This window comes from Pseudoliparis swirei, chromosome 10 (genome assembly GCF_029220125.1).
Source record: "Pseudoliparis swirei isolate HS2019 ecotype Mariana Trench chromosome 10, NWPU_hadal_v1, whole genome shotgun sequence".
NCBI lineage: Eukaryota > Metazoa > Chordata > Actinopteri > Perciformes > Liparidae > Pseudoliparis > Pseudoliparis swirei.
Window position 1 is genome coordinate 13,368,379 of NC_079397.1, and position 21,654 is coordinate 13,390,032.

Consider the following 21,654-nt stretch of genomic DNA (forward strand, 5'->3'; position numbering starts at 1 on the left):
AGCTTTGTGTGGAAGTAATTTAATTAAACACAATATAATCAAATAGAATAGAAGTTGCCTGCAGCATGGTGTCAACAGCACAAAGGAGAGATGTGGAGGCCTTCAGCCAAGTGAGAATGCACTGTAACATCTTGTCTAGCATTACCAGTTGGTGTAGAACATTTTACAACTTGTGTAAAGACAGATGGCTCTATTCTCTGGAAAAACACACCTGGTGGGACTCCAGTGCCAGGATCCAGCTCCCCTCACAACTCAAGCCAAAGAGGGCGGGGCTCTGGTCCAGAGTGGGAAACGGATCATGTGGCAACTTCAGGCACCCAAAGGTGCTCCATTCCAAATTAAGTTGGTTGCATCTGAAATCATTTGAAGGACCCACCACCACCCCCATCCTGTCCCTAAATGTCCACCACGGTGAATGTTTTGAAAATGAGAAATAGACAATGTCGTTAAACATGATTGTGCCTTGGACAAATAAGATTCATGATAAAACAACGCATTTAAAAGCAATATTCAACAGTAGCAGTACCACAGTTGAATATAGATAAAATAAGGTCCTGCTTGCAAAAAAAAAGTACAACTGTACTTTTTATTGATATATAAGGATATTTTAAACAGTTTTGCACCAACCTATGTCAAATATTGTTATAATTATATGCCTAATTTTAATTAAACTACAGCTGTTACATAAATCTAAAAAAATATATAATACAATGTTTCCTTCTGAAATGCTATAAAGTAGCAGAAACCATTGAAGTAAAATACAATGTAAGTGTAAATGTAGTCCGGTCCTGTTAAACGTGACCGCGCACCGAGAGCAGCAGGCAGCGACACCTGACACCTCAGGTGCGTCGCCTCTAGCCCCGCCCCTCGCAAGTCAGGTCGACCCACCTCACGATCAGAGGGACGACCGAGCAGGACCGGCCGTCGATCCACAAACGATGCCCATCCGGGGAGCGAGCAAGTCGGACTCTCGACGGCCTCCGAGGGGTTCGTCCACCATGGAGGAGCAGTTTTTCAAATCAGCGTTACCTGCGCGAGACTCGTTCATGGTGGACGACACCAGTCTGGCTCTGCCGGCCGAGCCGACTCCGAGGTCCTCGACGACGGTGAGCTCAACCGACCGCAGCCTTCGTGTCCAGCAGCAGGTTCAGCTCACACTGGCCCGCAGAGCCAGGAAGTCCGTGTCCAATGGTGAGCTTCCGTCTGAAGATGTCGTCTGTGATTCACGTGAGGCTGAACGCCACTCAGGGGGCTCGACGAGGCTCTTTTGCACACGCCACTTCTTTTTGACACATTTTGGCTACACCTGAAAGGATAGTTTTATCCCCCAAATGTCCTGTATAATAAGAATACAAATACGAATAAGAATAAGAATCAGAATACGCATAAGAATAAGAATCAGAATCAGAATACGATTAAGAATAATAGAGGCGGTGTGGCAAATGTCTCCCTTCAACTCCTTGTATTTACAACACAACATATTTATTCAAGAGTATATCTCAGTCTGACTGAAGTATTAAGCAATTAAACCATATTATTCTAAAACCCCGCATCTGAGGCTGGTGTGACCTATGAGAAGTTCAGCTTCTACGATGCACCTCTTGGATTGTTTACTTGTATTGTTACATGTTAACTATATGTCTGAGGTGTCCTGTGTTTTTAGAGGAAAAAAACTAATATTGTTCTTCTTCTTTCCTGTCCAGTTAATCATCTTACCAGTTTAAATCTGCTTTTAACTTGTGATGTTATGCATGCTTTTGTTTTGTCGCTTTTGTTTCTAGTATTGCTTTTATTGTTTCTGTCTCTGCCATGTAAAGTACCTTTGATTAACCTTTAAAGGGCTATACAAATAACATGTATTATTATTATTATCATGTTATGACCCTTATCAAGGGTCCTCATTCCCATTTCGATACCAAACCCTGTAAGTGTCCTTCTCGATCCGGGGTATATGCTCTGTGTGTAGCCTACGATAGTCTACTATTATTCAGGCTTGACGGACACTTTGGAATGGATGGCTCATAGTAGTCCACACTTGTCCAACAGGTTTTTTCTGTTCGATTAATACACATTCATACAAGAAAGATGGGAGTAACAGCTGACCAAGCTTGAAGTAAATATATCACCCACAGGCCTGTTCATGTACTTTATTTATTATGTATTGGTAGCCTAAATACATATGTGGGTGGGTAAGCTATGAACTGTAGTCTGTCATCAACTAAAAGTGATTTTCAGCATTGATTTTGTGAAAAGAAATGTATTATTTGTATTTACACAAGATGATTCACCATGGTGGCTCACAAAAGAATAGACAGATTTCCCTGAACCAAAGTTGATATCTTCAAATGTCTTATTATTTCTATTGAATCAAAAAAAGAGGAGTATAAATTTAGGGTTAACTATCAAATTTAATAAAGAACAGTAGCAAATCCTGACATTTGAACAGCATGAACAGGCACGCTATTTTCTGTCTATTGACTATTCAGTTAGTTGTTTCAGGTCTGCAGAACAATAATACAGGTTGTGACTTATTGTGGTGCTTTCGGTATGTGGTACTCTGTAGCACATGGGAAGATAATATCTGGAAACAATGCCCTTTGTTGGGTCTTGCTTCACATTGTAAATACTAGGTATTTACGTGAATGACACATAAATAACAGATTTAAAGTATCTCATTTCTCTCACGTCCCTGCCTCTCCCTTCACCGTGTCAATATTTCCCGATGCAAATCAACATGTTTGCTTTGCATTGGTTTACGAGCGCGTTGTGCACTCGTCCTGTACTTGTGTAGCTCGGGCAGCCGGACTCGGAGTCTGAGGAAGTAGAAGTGCTGCCGTGCGTTTGGGTCATTGCAGTGTGAACCGGTACACTTAAACGAAACCTCCTCAACTTGTTTCAGGTAGTGTCCATTTAGAGAAGAACACGGCAAAGAGCTTCGATGCTACCGATGGACTTTTACTAAACATGAAGGTACCTCACTCTGTTTATACTCATGCAAGCACAAACACACACACACACACACACACACACACACACACACACAATTTAGTGGCATTTCTGATCTTCTTTATGTGCCACAAACAATCGTATTTTTCTTATTTCCTTAAAAGATAGCCATCAAGTGGAGTCAATTCTATCGGCTAATTTAATTTTGCACGTCTCCAATATAAAAGAACTGCACATGTTGTCATTTGAATGGAGTCAAATGTTCTGCTGCTGCTTTATATTCAGAGCCTCCAGGCCTTTTAAATTAATCAGAGGGTTCTTACATGCAGTTTTTAATTGTTAATTTGTGACTTTAAAAAAAAGCTTCAGCTCAAGGTGTACAGAGACTGAAACTGACAATATAAAATAAACAGAGTTATGTATTTTGCCAACTGAATAGTGGTCACTAATCACTAATTAATTAAATACATTCATGCAATTTATAAACTGATCATCAGTCAAGGAAAAAAGAAATAAAAGGCATTTTGCATTTGTATCCAACTGATTGGAGGTTAAAGGAGCATACACAAGTAAAAAGCTTTATACTTCTTTCTTCTTTTGTAAAGTTTAACATTTTTGTTTAAACATGTTTTTTATGTATTCAGTCACATTTGTGACATCAGATTTTATTATATTTGATCCATATAGTTCTGACTGCACATCCTAAAATGTTTCTGTCCATTGCACATTATTTAAATGTAGGATAACTACATTATAATATTACTATTATTAAAATAAATACATAAACTTCATCACAATCACCTTCGACAGTCAGCTAGAGTGCAACATTGTGCAAGTTGGACTACGATGCCATTTATATGAGGGATTTCCAGCCGAATAAACAGGTATCAAAGTGTGCATTGTGTTTTCTTATCACAGGTGAATGGATTGGGCCTCGCCAACCGCTCTCTATCGAGCAACAATGTGCGGAGACCACCGAGGAGGGTGGAGGTGTCTCCACCGCCGAGCCCAGAGTTCCCACGCATTCGCTTCCATCACAGTGCCTCCCGCTACGGGACGTACGCCCACCCGGCACAGAGTCAGTGGCACAGGCTGGGCTACTCGCTTAATTCGGACTCATTCCGTCGCTTCGCCTTCTCCGAGGCGCCCCGGGGCACGCGGCCCCTCACGTCCACCTCTGAGCACGGGACCCTCAATCGGAGGTCCCTTCGACAGACGGCGGCGCCGCAGCCTGTGACGGCGAGCGCAGCGTGTGGACAAAGTGCCGACTATGGCTCCCGCTGGAGTCATAACCAGACTGTCGGCAAACAGGACCAACACACTGTGCAGGGGCGAGATGGGGAGAAGGTGCTTGGTGCCATCCCGCCCGAGGAGGCTCGGGTCAGGAGGGAGGGCCTCCGGAGGCTGAATTCCTACCCGCCCTCGTTAACCAGCGTGGAGTTGGACGTGGGGAAGCAGATGGAAGTAGAAGTCCCCCTTCAGCAGATGCAGTCTCAGAATGTCATGACACTGTAAGTGTGTGTGTGTGTGTGTGTGATTTAACAATCTGACATAGTCTTGCATTTCCTTGATGTGTGATGTGTATTTTTAGATGGAGCGTTTTCTTTCACCGCTGTCTTGTTCTCACACAGGCAGTCGGGGAACAAGGCTCCGGAGATGACGTTAGAGAGGGCTGTGAACCTGCTGACCCAGGAGAACGAGGACACGCTGACCTCTGCAGCCAGCCACATACAGAGTCAGTGTCTCAAGAGTGCTGATGCCAAGAAGATGGTATGTTTACTTCAATGCATTGTATCATTTTACAGTTAAATGATATGCAAAACACAATGTTGACGGAAAATGTGTTGAACATTTGTCTTTTGCAGTAGTATTTGCATTTTTTGAGCCCCTGTTCCTCTTTTTGCTCAGTTTAAATGTAACAATTTCACCAAAAATCTAAATGATCTTTGTTTGTAGAACATTGATATTTCACGCATCAACTGACTGCTCAAGCTCAAACTCAAGTCCTTTTGACTTTACGTCTCATGGGGTCATCGGACCCTGACGGACGGCATAGAATCTGCCTGCCCTGATGGATGATCGGGTGGATTGTTGCTCATGACATGCCTACCCACTGTCCTGTTGAGACTCTCCTCCCCTCTCCCCACCGCCATCTGCCTGATGGATCGTGGAGGTCTCCATCGTGGAATATGCCTACTATGAACTATTCATACACTCTGTCATATTCATTGAATGTATTTTAACTCTAAATCTGTCCTTCTGTACACATTACATCTATTGCATCTGTCCATCCTAGGAGAGGGATCCTCCTGTGTTGCTCTCCTTTCTTCCTTTTTTTTTTTTGAGGAAGGGTTTGGGAGTTTTTTCCTGGTCCGATGTGAGGTGGGGGGGGGATGTCTATGTGTACAGTTTGTAAAGCACTCCGGACAAATTTTAATTTGTGATTTGAATTGCTACAAAAATTAAACTGAATTGAATTGAAACTCGGACCACAAGACGAGATAACGCTGTGGAGGGTTATGCTGGACCACGGTGTCACAATTACTGCCCGGAGACAATTAATAAGCCTTTAATAAGGTGACGCTCAAAGGTGACGCTTAATTATTAAAGGCTTATTGTTGCTGCAACTGTTTATCAAAACTCAACAGCTCAGATACTGTTTATAGTGTCACATTTCAACAGCCGAGCCAAGTTGAGTTGTGAAGAAATCCTACTGTCCGTTTCTAAAAACATGTTTTGAACTCAATACTTTTGGTTCCCTGATTGAAAAACATATAGTTTTAAGCATGTCCTCCTCTCAGCCCAACCCCATAACATTAGATTTGGCAAAGTTCTCCCGTAGACACCTAGAACTGGGTTTTACGATCAGTAAAGGAGGGTGAGGCAGGATCAGTAGAATAGCTCTTCTATATGATGCATGACAATTATCGAATAACACTCTCTCAATGTGACGGCTGGTGTGGATTCTGCGTCCGTCAATCAATAATCCACTCTTGTTTGCAGGTGTACTATCTCCGTGGGATTCGGAAGCTCCTGCAGCTCCTGAGCAGCGACAATGAGGAGGTGCAGTGTGCCGCCGCCGGGGCTCTGCGCAATGTTGTTTACCAGAGCAGCGAAAACAAGATGGAGGTGAAGGAAAATTATGGCCTGGCCACCATTTCGCGTGTACTGAAGAGCAGCCGTAATTTGGAGACCAGAAGAGAACTCACTGGTCAGTTCTTTTACTTCACTCTGATATACACTCCCGTTCAAAAGTTTGGGGTCATCCAGAAAATTTCGTGTCTTCCATGAAAACTCACTTTTGTTTATCAAATGAATTGAAAATTGAATAGAAAATATAGTCAAGACATTGACAAGGTTAGAAATAATGATACATATTTGAAGTATTAATTTTGTTCTTCAAACTTCAAGCTCAAAGGAAGGCCAGTTGTATAGCGTATATCACCAGCATAACTGTTTTCAGCTGTGCTAACATAATTGCACAAGGGTTTTCTAATCAGATATTAGTCTTCTAAGGCGATTAGCAAACACAATGTACCTTTAGAACACTGGAGTGATCGTTGATGGAAATGGGCCTCTATACACCTCTGGAGATATTTCATTAGAAACCAGACGTTTCCACCTAGAATAGTCATTTACCACATTAACAATGTATAGAGTGTATTTTTGATTAATGTTATCTTTATTGAAAAAACAGTGCTTTTCTTTGAAAAATAAAGACATTTCTAAGTGACCCCAAACTTTTGAACGGTAGTGTATATTTATACACAAAGTCTGTGGAAGCATGCTGGCTGAGCTGTAGGATCCTACTGAGGGACTCCAGAGGGACAGTGTGACTAACACTTTGAGATAATTGTCTTTGCCTATGAAAAAGTATATTTCCATCTCACTCCAAGGTCTTTTGTGGAACCTCTCCTCTCACGACCTTCTGAAGGAGTGTCTCACCAGAGAGGCCTTGCTGGTCCTCACCCAGTCGGTTCTGGTGCCCAGTTCTGGCATTTTTGAGGGCGAGAACCCAAAAGACGAGCTCCTCGCTGACGCTGACGCGTTCCACAATGCCACTGGCTGCCTGCGGTAGGCTCCTTTGTCGTCTCTGAAAGTCGATACTCTGCTCGCTTTTACTCTGTCGATTAGTAGATTCAAGGAAACAGACACCACTGGTATCAGATGCACAACTCATACAAAACCAAATACAGCATGTGAGGATTTATATAAAGATATTCACGTATAACATCATCATGTTTTCTGAGCAGTGTGGACCAGAATTGTCTGCAAATTGATGATATGAGTTTAAAATCTATGACGCTAACTTGCTGCTAATGACGATGCTAACATGAACATGTTGAGCAGGTATAATGTTCAACGTCTTAGTTTCGCCTACTAGCATTTGCTAAATAGGCACAGCTAAAGCGAATGGGAATGTCTCTCGCTGTGCAGTTATTCAGTCATAAACCACGGTATTGGACACATCTAAATCTCCAATAGTTGTCAAGTTATTTAATTTAAAACCATAAATAGTGGCGTGAGAGGAAACATGATGACGCTGCATCAATGTGTGTGTCTGAATGAAAACTGACAGAATGGAAAATCACAATCCTATTTTTTGATACCTTTTCTCTACGGTCATGACAATGTGTTACATTACAACGTATCAGCTGTGTTCTAAGACGAAGATGTTGAGTTCATCTCTCTGTTTACCAAACGGGAGATATCAGACTCACTGCTCCCCCGGCAACCGGAGCCGGTCCAATGAGTGAAAGACTGAATTATTCACGGAGCCGTCTCCTCTCTCTGCTTGGCTGAACTGCAATCACTCAGTCCTCAGTCCTCAGTCCTCAGTCCTCTTTCCTCTGTCCTCAGTCCTCAGTCCTCAGTCCTCAGTCCTCAGTCCTCTTTCCTCTGTCCTCAGTTTCTGTCCTCAGTCCTCTGTCCTCAGTTTCTGTCCTCAGTTTCTGTCCTCTGTCCTCTGTCCTCAGTTTCTGTCCTCTGTCCTCAGTTTCTGTCATCTGTCCTCAGTTTCTGTCATCTGTCCTCTGTCCTCAGTTTCTGTCATCTGTCCTCTGTCCTCAGTTTCTGTCCTCAGTCCTCTGTCCTCAGTTTCTGTCCTCTGTCCTCAGTTTCTGTCCTCAGTCCTCTGTCCTCAGTTTCTGTCCTCTGTCCTCAGTCCTCTGTCCTCAGTTTCTGTCCTCTGTCCTCAGTTTCTGTCATCAGTCCTCTGTCCTCAGTTGCTGTCCTCTGTCCTCAGTTTCTGTCCTCAGTCCTCTGTCCTCAGTCCTCTGTCCTCAGTTTCTGTCCTCTGTCCTCAGTTTCTGTCCTCTGTCCTCAGTTTCTGTCCTCAGTCCTCTGTCCTCTTTCCTCTGTCCTCAGTTTCTGTCCTCTTTCCTCTGTCCTCAGTCTCTGTCCTCTTTCCTCTGTCCTCTGTCCTCAGTCTCTGTCCTCAGTCCTCTGTCCTCAGTTTCTGTCCTCAGTCCTCTTTCCTCTGTCCTCAGTTTCTGTCCTCTGTCCTCAGTTTCAGTCCTATGTCCTCTTTCCTCTGTCCTCAGTTTCTGTCCTCAGTCCTCTGTCCTCAGTCCTAGCTGGTTATTGAGTTCTCCTCAGCATGTTCTCAAACCTTTTCGAGGTCCCTGTGGATGAGAAAAATGATCAGTTCCTCTTCAATTTATATTTCATCACTGCACAAAGAACCTATTGTGACACAGCATGTTGATTGTTGGGAAGTTGGATGACATGAAACAATGTGTAGAGACTGCTACTGGCTGACTGAAAGTCATGCGATACAAAACCGTGCACCCATTGACTTTTTGCAATTATGGGGTTGACACAGTTTTTGCTTCTCATTCGTTTCACCATAATGTTGGACTTTTCTAATATGGTTCAGTGGGAATGAAAATCACAAACTTTGTGAGGAAGCTTTCAGTCAGTGAGAATACAAACTTGACACACACTTTGTATTCCCACTGAACAATATTAGAAAAGTGACAAATGTGATGGTTTCGACTGCTTCTGTTTCCAGAAATCTGAGCTCCGCTGGTCCAGATGGCAGGAAAGCGATGAGGGAGTGTGAGAACTTCATTGACTCTCTGGTCTACTACATCCGCGGAGCCGTAGCGGACTATAAAACCAATGACAAGGTGAGATGAAAATGCTAATCATCGCGGAGAAACGTATTCATCTTCACAGGCATCTTCTTCACATCGGCAGTCTGATCCGTCGTGCAACCTAAAATATTGTATTTTGTGATGCACACTGGATTCATACTTATATTTATTCTGTAGTGCATGTCACGTTATTCACATAAATCACGTTGCAGAATAAGAGAAAAGCAAACAGAAATAGTTCATGGAAACTTGGATCTACCTTGCAAAGCAAACCTGCTTAAACTATACCTAATACTCCCATTCAAGTCTCAGTATGTTGCATCCATGTGATTAGACGGCTTTCCATTCTGTATTTAATTTGATGTATATCTCTATGTCTGCTCTGAAGTCCACAGAGAACTGTGTCTGCATCCTTCACAACCTGTCGTATCAGATCGAGGCAGAGCTTCCTCACAAGTACACCGTAGATCTTCGGCAATCTCAACAGAACTTGTCTCCCAAGGAGAAGTCTGTCGGCTGCTTTGCTTATCGCGGTGCCAAGATCACAGAGGTAATCCCATCAGACAATAATCCATTTTTACAATACACAAGATGTTTTTCTGCGGTGTGATATTTGAGAACAATATCCTGTGAAGACTGCTGCGCTGCTGCAGGTTTAATCACCCATAAAAACATCCATTTAGAAGCTGATTATATTTATCTTTGTCTACTATTATGAACGGGGAGAGAAACATCAAAGCAAACCAAACTTTGTACATTCCTGCTTTGTCGGCTGGATCTCTGCTATCAGCAAAACGACCCACTTTTATAAATGTAATGTCGCAATGCTTCATTAAAGCGAATACAATCCATACTTTAACATTAACAACATAACAGATAGCTGTGTGTAGTATGAAAGGAGTGTCCCGGAAACCCAAAGAGAATAATCACCAACTCTGTGTGGAACCTTTGTGGAATACTTTACTGTCTAATCCAATAAAAAAATGTAAGGGATACTTTAGTATTGCACATCAGAATTGCCACAGGAGACAATATATCCTTTGTTTTTGTCCCTAGTATGGATCAAGCACCAACAACACTGAATTCTACACTTCTCAGAATGGGTCATATTTCTGAGTAAAATATGTCACATCTTTGGAAATCTAAACAGAGTTTTTTGTTTGCTGACTGAGATCCAGACACGCGCACTAGGCTACTATGATATTACTCTTTTAGCTACTACCACGCATAAGGTAATGTGAAGTGTGGCTTTATCTAATGGGCATCGTGAGATAGCGAGTACATACAGATACACACCCACATGCAGGAACAGTGCATCAAAAATCTAAAACTTTCGATTGGATGAAACCCTTCTCACAAGTCTCTGCATGTCCGTCAGATCCCTTCAACAAGCATCTGCATTGCAGCTGCTCCGTGACGGCGCTGGACTGAGTGAATTCTTTCTGATGATGTGAATTTACAGCATGATGATGCTGCAAAAGGGAATAGATGCTCAGCCTCTTAAAATGCACCAGAAGAGATGAAAAAAAAGAAACGGAGACACAATAAATGATGTAAATCTGCTGCTTAATAGCTGGCTCTTGGTGAACCCAGTGGTAAGAAATCAACTGCAGCTCATAAAGTGTTTCTTCCCAGCATTCGGCACGAAAGTGCCCCCTTCTGGAGGAGAAGGCCAATCCCCGAGGCATGGAGTGGCTGTGGAGCAGCATCACTATCCGCATGTACCTGTCACTGATGGCCCGGAGTGTGCGTCACCAGACCCAGGAGGCGGCCATCGGAGCCCTGCAGAACATCACAGCTGGGAATGGACCGGTAGGACGGGACGGATGTCAACTTTCTGTTTCTATTCCGAGTTTCATTCTGTGAAGAGAGAAAAAACAACAAAGATGTATACACAGCCTGATACCCTCTGCACTCCGCTATTGAGACATGTTGCTGGGGCCGCACCTCTCCTGCCAATTAAGTAAACAATACATTGTATTTTATTTACCTGGTGTGTGGATTACATTTCATTGTGACTAAGTAATTAAACTAAATTGATCAATAATGTGATATTAGTCAATAACTTGACTGATAATTTCAGCTCTAGATTCAAGGAATGGGAGAATCCAAAACGTGTGGATGTAGGAAGTAACTCATGTTAAGGCACAATGATTGTTTCTGTGATGAATAATACACGGATTGACAGGTTTAACTGAACAAATGGACAAAAAAACTGATCCTGGTGAAGAAAACAATTTGTTGCACTGTATAACTCCTGTTTACAAAATGTATTGATGTAAACAAACCTGATACAGCACCATACATCCAGTGTTATAATATATGATAAAATAGCCTATATTACATTATTTCTCCGTGGCCTTCCAGGTGACTGAAGCCATCGTCTTCGCGATCGTTCAACGGGAGAATGGCCTCCAGCATGTGAGGAAGATGTTAGAGGACGGAGAGCGTAATGTGAAGAGGACGGCCATATCTCTCATAAAGAATCTGTCGCGCTACCGGGAACTGCACCCTGACATCGGTAACTGCTTCCATCACAAACTGAGATACTTTGAGGTTTAAACACGAACACGTTAAAATCGGATTGCTTGACCATCTTTTGTTTCCATCTGGACCTCGAGTCGCATCGTCTCATCTTGCACACGTTCGGATTTGTCTCCTCCCCCTGAAGTGAAGCAGGTGTTGCAGGAGGTGGTCGGGATGCTACCCAACGACGACACCGGCACCGACCTGCCCACCGAGGTGACGGCGGCTCTGTGTAACATCCTGAACAACCTGAGCCAGAGCGACACGCAGCACGCCAAAGCCGTCCTCAACCAGGGCGCCCTCCGACAGATCATCAACATCAGCAGCAAGGACAGCGGGTCCGTCCCCTCCTCGCTCCTCATTAGGAGCGAAGAGAACTCTTCTGTTTGATTAGCATCACCTCCTGTTTTCACCCAGAAGCAAAAGTCATTTTATTTTTTTATTTCTTTGATTTTCATTTCCTAGTTATGGACCAACCAGAGCGGGTCAGGCTGCGTGCGTGTTGCTGCACACGCTGTGGAAACAGAGTGATCTCCACGGGGCCTACAAGAAGGTGTGTTCCTACGACACCCACGCAGCACATTACAGCACAACACATGCTTTATTAAAGGATAACTGCTCTGTGCGTGTCACTGATCTGGCTCCTGCACACAGCGAGCACAGCTGGAGACTTGTTTTCAAATCCCGCTCGCCACAGGTCGCCATCCTGTCTGCATGTGTTCTCGCAGCCTCTTTGATGTTCATCTTCTTGCTCCGCACTGTTTATGAGTCCAGCATGAGACGCTTTAATGAACGTTTTCATTTTTTGCGAATTTTACGGCACAGATGGCACCGGTAAAATGGTTTGCTTTAGGTCTTTATGGAATTGAATTACATTCTTCATGTCTAAGTTGCTTCAGTTGGATAAATAGATGTCATTTGTGTACAGCACATCACACACGCAACATAAACATTGATCCATTTATCATTGATCCATTTAACATTGAGCTATATAACATTGATCCATTTAACATTGATCCGTATAACATTGATCCGTTTAACATTGCTACGTGACATCGTATCGCTGCTCACAATGAACAGTTTCTATTATTCATGAAGAAAGCTCATCAGTTATCTGTTATTTAGGCCTGATGTCGCCACAGTGTCTTCTGCTATGCTGCCACTGGGGGGCACCAATGTGAAACAAACTCAATACATATTGGATTAAAAAAACCTCTGCAATACAACATATATACCGTGTGCATAATCCACGCGTTGTTTCTCAACAGTGTGGCTACAGGAAAGGTGACTTTGTTAATGCGAGGACAACAAAGGCCGTGAACTCCAGATGAGGCTGAGTGGACGACCTCTAGCGAACTCAAGCTGCACCTGTTTACAGTAACAGCAACACGTACTGGTTGCAACACTCTTCCTCCTGGAATGGGCCACCTGTACCTTTTTCAATGCTGCAGACAATACATTGTGTACTCTGCCTACATTTCCCGAAAAGGTTTCATGGGAAAAGGTCCCATGAAATGGCTTTCAATTACTACAAGAGCTGAATGTTCAATTAAAGTAACACACAACAGAGCGATAAACCCGCTCACACAATAAGTTTGTGTTGTTGACATTCCTCATCAGAGGCTTCTGGCCGCTGTCTACATGCCTCAGACGGATGAATGTAGAAGCCTTTCCTGAATATGCAACGTTTCTCTCATGAAACTGAATGAATTTCTTTACGATTGTGTAGTTTGTTTACTGTAGTGGAAGCTCAATGGTTGAGAATACTGTTTTGTGTGTTTTTGGTTTATTTTTAGCATTTCAGGCGACAGTAATTTAGCAACAAGAACCACAATGAGAACGTTCAAATATTCACAGGAAAGTAATTGTGAAGGATGCAAATCAAATCAACAGCCTTATTTCTATCAAACCAATGAACTGTTTAATTAATAAATGTATATAAAATGTGTTTTTAAACTTGATTTGATTCCTCAGATGAATAAACTGTTTTGAATGAAACCTTATTATTCATTGTGTTCTGCTTTGTTTAGTGCAAAAGCTATGACAAAAACAAGTGTAGAAGAATCGTATAATTACTTTGTGCAGTCAATTATTTTCTTCTAATAAATCACTCAACTTTATAATGAGGGCAGAGAAAAAGAATCACTCACTGGAAAAGTGTTATTTGATGCCAAATGACTGTTCTGCAAAGTCTATTAATATAATGGGAGTATCCTTATATGCTGAAGGTATCTGGTTGGTCCGTCCACTCGTCGGGCGTCTCTGTGACTTTGAGGCCCTGGAGCAGCGTTCACCTTGCAGGGACCGGGTAGTCGCTGCATTGCAGTAGAGATGAAGGGGGAGATCTCAGAATGATGCAATGATACAGCGAACTACAATCAGACATGTGTGAAATACAGGTGAGGACGCTCATCCTCAGAGCCTCGGCTCAGACACTTAAAATAAATAAAAAATAATTTAAAAAAAGACCAATTTCCGCACAGACCCAGCTAATGGAGCCGATCCCAACGGATACATCTACAAAGCCGTCACTTATTTTATGGGGTTGGTTGAATTTTCTAAATCAAATTAAGGAAGCGAGCATCGCAGGTCTGTTAGAGTGATTCTCATCGTATCTCCCCGTAGGCTACTCTCCAGCCTGCATCTGCAAGCACATAGGACTATCGGTCACTCATTTCCCCTCCCTTGTTTTCTAGCCCTGTTGAGCTCAAACATGTAAAATATCTTGTGTGTCTTATATGATCCAAGACTCATGTGTGCATCTATTACAGGGCAGACAACGCAAAGTAATTCACAAAAGGAATAACTGGATGGATGCATCATTCCGATGTGATTATGCTCCCGTTAAAAATGTAGAAACCTTTTAGATGAATACGATAAGGGAGATACACGTTTGTTGTTAATATATCCTGCAGAGGGCAGTGGTGTAGCACAACTGCTCATCAGTCACCTCAAAGAGGAGCAAAGAACAGATCAGTTTGGGTCTGGAGAATTATCCCCAAGTGGTGCTTTGTTCCCATATTTCTTTCTCATATCCATAAACTCTTTATCCCACATGTTTCAAAGTGGTTTAGCCCTAAGATTAGGACCCAAAGCCTTTCTATTTGAGGAACCAAACTCTGCTCTCTCCTCTTTTTCACTCATAATCTCTAATTCACCCAGTTTGTGCTTCTTTTTTGGTGATAAATTCCTCGATTTTTGAGCTTTGGTTTTGGCGCCAAGAGAGAAGAAAAGCTCTGAAGAAGCCAAATCCTTTTTAACAATAGCCCACTTGTCTCTCTATGGCTTATGTTGCTCTGAGGATTGGTCAAATGTTGTATTTCACAAGGAGAGCCTCGTTCTCTTTTAATCGGATTAATTAGATGAGCAGAACGACAGACAAAAGTCGATGAAAATCAGCACACACGTGGTCATTTTCCCTCAAAAGTGCAGGAGATAAGTTACTTTCCTTGTCAGTATCAGCCAGTGTGTGAGGGATTAACCACCCTGAAGCCTGGAAATACAGTATATGTTCAAAACACCAAAATAGCAAACAGCATCAGGTGTCAGGACTCATGCGAATGCGTTTGTTTTGCTCCTGGAGGAGAGCGGAGTGAAAAAGAGAAGCGTCTCTGAATATGTTCAGAGTGCAGAGACAAAGGAGGGATTCTTTCACAGGACCGGCAGCAGTGGGAAACAGGATAACGGGAGGCCAGTTCTCTACACTGACGCAATTGTCAGCATGTCAGCACACTCAAATTGCTTTCCACTGACATAATCACTCAAGAACATTTGGGATCTAAAATGAAGTGACTTTTTTATTTGTTTGCAACTCGGCACAGCATATTTTAGGTTTCCTGGGACCGCATATGTGCTTTTACCTCTCTGATCTGAGGGGAATGTCTGGAATGACGTCCCACTCTGTAATGCCACAGTCAGGCTCAGCATATTATGCGTTTTTAAGTCCAGACCAGATGTTTTTTAAATTCAGCCCTCATTGAAACTTTAGGATTACCATAGACACAGTTATCAATTATTTATTTCATATATTCCATATTTTTTGTTTTGTGGTATTTGGAATACAATTAACAAAGAAACCCCAATTAAGCACAGTAAAAAATACAAGCAAATATAACACTATTTTAGTGCTTATATACCTACTGTATGAATCAGCTACCATTGTAGTTTAAAAAACTGATTTCCAGAGGATTTTAAACTTGATTGATTTCATGTTTAAAATCCTCAATACTACTTCTACTTCCACTACTAACCAGCACTGTTTAAAAGTCTGCTGGAGCACATGGTCACTCGTGCTCTGTGTTTTGTTTGCACCTTTCTTTCTTTTTTTTCTAGCTCAGAAATTAATGCTGGCAGCTTTGGAGTCGACCAAAACCAAGTGCCTCTTTCATTTTTGGCTCAACACCGTCTCTTTAGAAAACCCATGGCCCCCTAAAGCCCAGTTATTTTCTTTATTTGTTCATGTTTGAGTTAATCTCTGTCCGGGGGAGCAGCATGAGGACTTGCTCAAAGCACAGCTAATTAGGAACACCTAAGTTTGCCAGATAACGGGCATCCTCCTGATATTCAGTCATCAACTGGCAGAAACAAAGCAATCACTGGAACGGTGAGCCAGGCCGTCGGATTGTATGAAAATGGGACTAAGGTTTCGACAAAGCACTATTTCCCAAGGCTGTGCACTGAACTGAAACTAGCATTAAGATATAAAATGGGAACATAGAAATCCCCAAGATAAAGCAATAGACATTACAAAGCTTGGGAATTAGTTTCATTTGGGTTGTGACAAACTGTGTCGTGCCCTTTAAATAATTAAATATATAAAACAGTCCAAGATAAATCTGAGGGGTTGCAAGATCATAGAGCGAGGCAAAGCTGAAAAGCAGTTACTCCACCCAAATGGCCAAAAGGCTTGGAACCACTGGTTTAAAACTTGTATTGATTAATGAAAGGGAACTTGCATGCAATCAGAGCCTCTCCTCACAACCCATGCCCAATATGTTGTTGTCCCCTATGAATATCAGTCTAAGCCGGATACTTCTGACAATGTCAAGTCACCAGACACCAGGCTTTTCATGTTGGAGCATTAAGATGCAAGGAACGGACATTCAGTGGCACATACTGGACTGGTGCATGCTACAATGAACACAAAGGTGCATCCTTCCAGATTAATTTGTATTTTTTCTTTAAAACAAAGTGTGAAACCAGAAAATACTGACACTTTTACAAGTCCTTTTCTCGTATCAAGACAAAAAAGAGGAACACATACTGACATTACTGGTGTTAATAGATACACATGTTTCCCTTGGGAAGAAAACAAGTTGTTCAGTGCCCTTGACTCTCTTGGTGGACCACGATTTAATTTCATGTACAAGATTCCTCTCCCTTAGTTTCAGATGTCTCATGTGTCTTCAGGGTGATACAAATGTCAAATACTATAAAAGTAAAATATGTCAGAGTCATAAAATGGAGAGAAAATCACTTGAGCCATGGACTTTGGAGGTATTCCAGCAATGAAACCTGATAGATGTAGTCAGCCAGGTAGAAGAAGACTTTGCAGCTGAATTCTCAGACCAAGCGGCCTGCAGTGGTGACAAACATAGCAGACGGGTCAAAGATGAAAAGTTTTTGGAATACAGGTAGTAGGAGTGCTGGCTTGACTCCTGATTGATTGGGGTCAAGAAGGTTGTGTTGTGTCTGGTGCAGAGAAAGTATTTGAAGAGTTTGATCAAAAGAGTGATTATAGTCTGCAGGTCAAGTGTAGGTTTCATGATATGATGACAATCAGCCACATAAGAAGAGGCAGAAGGGGTCTGGAACAGGGACAACACGCTGCCTGTCAACAGAGAACGTGGCTCGTCACACATTACAAGAATTTTATCAGGGTGGTGAGAAGAGACAAGGAGTTTAAATTACCTTTATTTAAATCAGAGGCAATGGGGGACATGCAGTTTGTGTCCCGTTACACAAAACCAATGGACTGCATTTAGTCACGTATCTCTATGAGAGTGATATAAGCTTACGTCTTTTACTCCTCATTCAAAATGGCCCAGTATATTTCTTACAATTTAGGGACGCAAAAACTTGCCAGAGTGTAATACGACTAAACTTTATGTTGCGGTGCAACCAGTTTTAATTCCCTAACTGATAAAACTCCACTTCAAGCACCTGGCATTAGAAGTCGGCTTGTACTTATGAAGAGTCGGTGCAGCTGCTGCCTAACACAGGTGTTTTCACTTGTCCTGGCTGATTAGACCTCTGCTCAGCTTCATGCTTGGTAGAGTTGTGCAAGAGAGGCGGGGCTAATGAGGCAAAGTGACAACACCTGCAAAGGGACCTCAATGACTCTAGTTTCTTTCAGACCCGAAATGTGGTGTTTTGGGCTTGAAATGCTCAAATGCTGTATCTACATAACACGGTATCTAAGTAACGCAGTATCTACATAACATTGTATCTACATAACACTGTATCTAGGTAACGCTGTATAACGCTGTATCTACATAACGCTGTATCTACATAACACTGTATCTACATAACAGTGTATCTAAGTAACACTGTATCTACATAACACTGTATCTACATAACTCTGTATCTACATAACACTGTATCTACATAACACTGTATCTACATAACTCTGTATCTACATAACTCTGTATCTACATAACTCTGTATCTACATAACTCTGTATCTACATAACTCTGTATATACATAACTCTGTATATACATAACACTGTATCTACATAACTCTGTATCTACATAACGCTGTATCTTTCTGTGATGAAGAACCAACCTTTCCGTTGCTTTTAAATCATGGCTGTGACACTATAAGCAGGAGTCTGTCAATAGTGCCCATTAAGTTTAAAGATGGGGCTTTAAATCCTGCAAGCATCTGTCAAATGTTGTCACCGCTGCCTGCAAGAAGACATCAATCCAATATGGCTTGATTATCACAGCAGTTCGACCATATGTTGAGGATCTAATTGCAGAGTCTGGTTCTAAACTGATGCTAAGGCCGATAACACTGGAGGAATTGAGCGCTATTACAATTAAAGCTGGCTCAAAGTGGAACCATATTGTGGGTTTTATCATATGGCTAAAGACATCTGCAGAGAAAATGGGTTTGCCAGAGACGAATTAATTGACCGTCAAAAAACAGATTAAAACACTAAATGCAGCAACTGTTGTGTGCAAGTGTTGTGCAAAAAAGATTAAAACGTTTCAGTTGGAACAAGTCCTGCATCATAGCTGCAGCGAAATTTATGATACACTGAAAAGCTGAAGGTCATGTGTGATTTGCTTGATCAGCACAAAAGGCGGCTGTCATGAATAATGCTGTGAGACATGAAGACACGAGTGTTGGCTGGAATTTAAATAAGGACGCGGACACGAGTATACATATCACACATGTTAATTAAATAATTCTTCAAGAAAAACATCTTTCAATTCAAACATAATGGTACTCTGCGTGAACGTTATACTTTATTTAAACATGTTATTTTTCAAAATCCTTCTTATTGAAGAACTGAAATATGTGCCCAGGATAGAACACTAACATTAATGTTGTTGTTTTAAAACTTTGAGATGGGAAAGATGTAATGTTTGTTCTGTCTCAAAGTCAAATGTCTAATCTTGTGTCCTAAACACTGTGTACAAATCTCTGTATTGGAAAGAAACAATCCCCTGTGCTTTGTTTGTTTGTTACCTCGATGGATGTTTGTGCTTCTCTGTGCAGAATGACGTATGAGTGCAGAGTTTGACACGAGACGTCTGTTTGCACACGCACCTGCCGAAGAGGGAACGTTTCTCTCTGCGCACCTTAAAGCTCAGTTTAAGACGTGCTGGCCGGATTTTGTGACATCACAACTAGTTTGGAGCCAATCACGGTTCAGTTTGCAACTTCCACAAGTTCGATGTGGAAACTCTGATAATGGACTTTTCAGTGATGTGGAATACATCAGCAGTTAAAGTGTTGAGAGACATATTAAAATGCACATTGTTATGGATTTGTCAACAAAGGAAAAGAGTGGAGTTGGGCTAGATGTAGTGAAATATTTAACTTTTCTTTTGTAGAACTAAACTATCAGATCAATTCAATGCAGCATTTGATTCTTTATTTCATATTATTTTCGGAAAGAATACAAGAACTGCAAGAATCCCACAAATAAAAACAAAACAAATACCCCAATCCACATGAATGGACACAATGCGACCCAGACAACGCTGCATGCTTTTCTTCTGCCTAATACAAACTTCCTGTTCACATCGCATCAAACCCGCTTCAGCTTTCTGTGTGACTGCAAACTGCACCAGAGTGCATCTCGGGGTCCATTTGCGTCGCGTTGCAGCTTTAACCCGGTCCATCATGCCCTGCGGTGTCCCACTTCAGTCCTCTGTGGTCTTCCCTCACGGGGAGGGGGGGGGAGGGGGGAGGGAGGGAGCAGAGCAGCAGGCTAACGGACACAGCGGCAGATGTTGAGGAGTCCCACTGTCGGATGTCCCACAGCCGGCTGGACGCATGTTTACATCCACGCGAGCGATTCAGGCGGGGACGCGCGCGCGCACCGCAAACTCCTCCAATGCAGGCGCGGAATAAACGGGATCTCCCGCATGTCACCCGCAGAACAGCTGAAAATAACGGATTTGTTTGATCACAGAGAGAAACACTGAGGCTCCAGCACAACAGGAGAGTTGACGTGCTCTGGTTCTCGGTGATCCATGATTACAGGTATGTTGTTGGGGATTCACACCGGCTGGATGTCGTCATTGTATCGAGCTCGAATGCGTCAGTCAGGGCAAGATTTTAAATCAGCTGCCAATAAGACAAGGTTGTTTGCTATTGCATGCCCTGAGTTACATGATTTCATAGTCAATGTCCAGTTTGTTGTTTCATTTTTGAAGACAGGACAACACAGAACAGTCACTGGTCAACTGTAGTCGCATAACTTTATTTCGCATTTGGGTCAGATGTATTCATGTATTTCTCCTTCCCTCCCCTTTTTCTAAATACTAATCCAGCAGAGTATTTTATAACGTTTATAGCCTACTTAACATAAGAACACATCCTTAAATGGGAGTGATTCTGGTGTTGCACATGGCAAAATACCTGATGCATGAGCCAGCAGGAAATGAGTGAGTGGTGAGTGTGTGAGTGGATCTGCTGAGCCCTGCAATGATGAATCTCTTAATGGAGTTGGGCAATAAGTGCTCACTCAGCAGTGGCTTTAATCACAGCTCCTTCATCTGAGTCAGCTCCAGTAAGAGAGCGGTCCTTGAAGCACACCTGGGATATGGAATCAAAATCCATTGATATTGTGTTTGTGGCAGGAATGCTCTGCAAAAAAAAACCCTGAAAGAACAGTGTATTCACTTATGTTGTTCTTAGTTTGTACTCTAGGTTGAAATGCACTTATTGTAAGTCGCTTTGGATAAAAGCGTCTGCTAAATGACATGTAATGTAATGTAATGTGCAGGACAATATCCAGCCTCTGAACTAATAGTCTATATCTACTGTTTGGCTTGTGTCTATTGATGTTTAAAGACAATTTTTTGTCAAATATACTGCTAATAGCGACTATTATTTTCTTAATGTATCTTTTGGTCTTTACAAAATGATAAAAAAAATACAGAAAAATGTATTTTACAATTTCTTAAAGCCCAAGGTGCTGTTGTCAAATTGCTAAATTAATACAAATATCTAAACTGCCATATTCAGCATAAAGCAGGACATCGAATCTCAAACTTTATAAAAAATATTTGATCCCTCAATGCGTAGCTATCTAAACTAGTAAACACGCTCTACATGTGCTCCTAAAGCACTGAAATTGAACAGACTTTGCAGTGTCAATCCAGTCCAGACTTCCCCTCCCACCACGTCCATGTCAGCTAAGCTCCGAGTCTTACGGGGTTAAAGGCTTATCGTCTCCACCAAGCTGATTAGTCGTAACTTTTGAGACTGCAAAGTGGCAGTCTGGTCACCCAACTTCAATATGGTTCTTGATCCGAGCACTTGGAAATAAAATAAATATAACACTGAGATATATTGTAATATTCTTTTTCAGCAGTTTAACAACTTATTTTGATGCATTGACAG

General features: G+C 42.1%; 2 protein-coding genes across 3 annotated transcripts in view; both read left to right on the plus strand.

Moving 5' to 3' along the window:
- Positions 1 to 917: 917 nt before the first annotated feature.
- On the plus strand, positions 918 to 13,573 carry pkp2 (plakophilin 2). Its single transcript, XM_056424933.1, has 13 exons — positions 918 to 1,191; positions 2,900 to 2,970; positions 3,865 to 4,457; positions 4,578 to 4,716; positions 5,950 to 6,157; positions 6,843 to 7,020; positions 8,960 to 9,077; positions 9,433 to 9,594; positions 10,680 to 10,856; positions 11,412 to 11,565; positions 11,716 to 11,908; positions 12,036 to 12,123; positions 12,839 to 13,573. Exons 1-13 carry the CDS (start codon positions 939 to 941, stop codon positions 12,899 to 12,901), a joined length of 2,397 nt encoding a protein of 798 aa, XP_056280908.1. The 5' UTR covers positions 918 to 938; the 3' UTR covers positions 12,902 to 13,573.
- A 6,176-nt stretch (positions 13,574 to 19,749) lies between these two features.
- The window catches only part of rassf8b (Ras association domain family member 8b), a 15,146-nt gene continuing 13,241 nt past the window's right edge, over positions 19,750 to 21,654 (plus strand). For both annotated transcript variants that reach the window (XM_056425215.1, XM_056425216.1), the window contains exon 1: positions 19,750 to 20,289. The gene's annotated coding sequence lies outside the window, so the exon portion shown is untranslated. The remainder of the gene's footprint in view (positions 20,290 to 21,654) is intronic.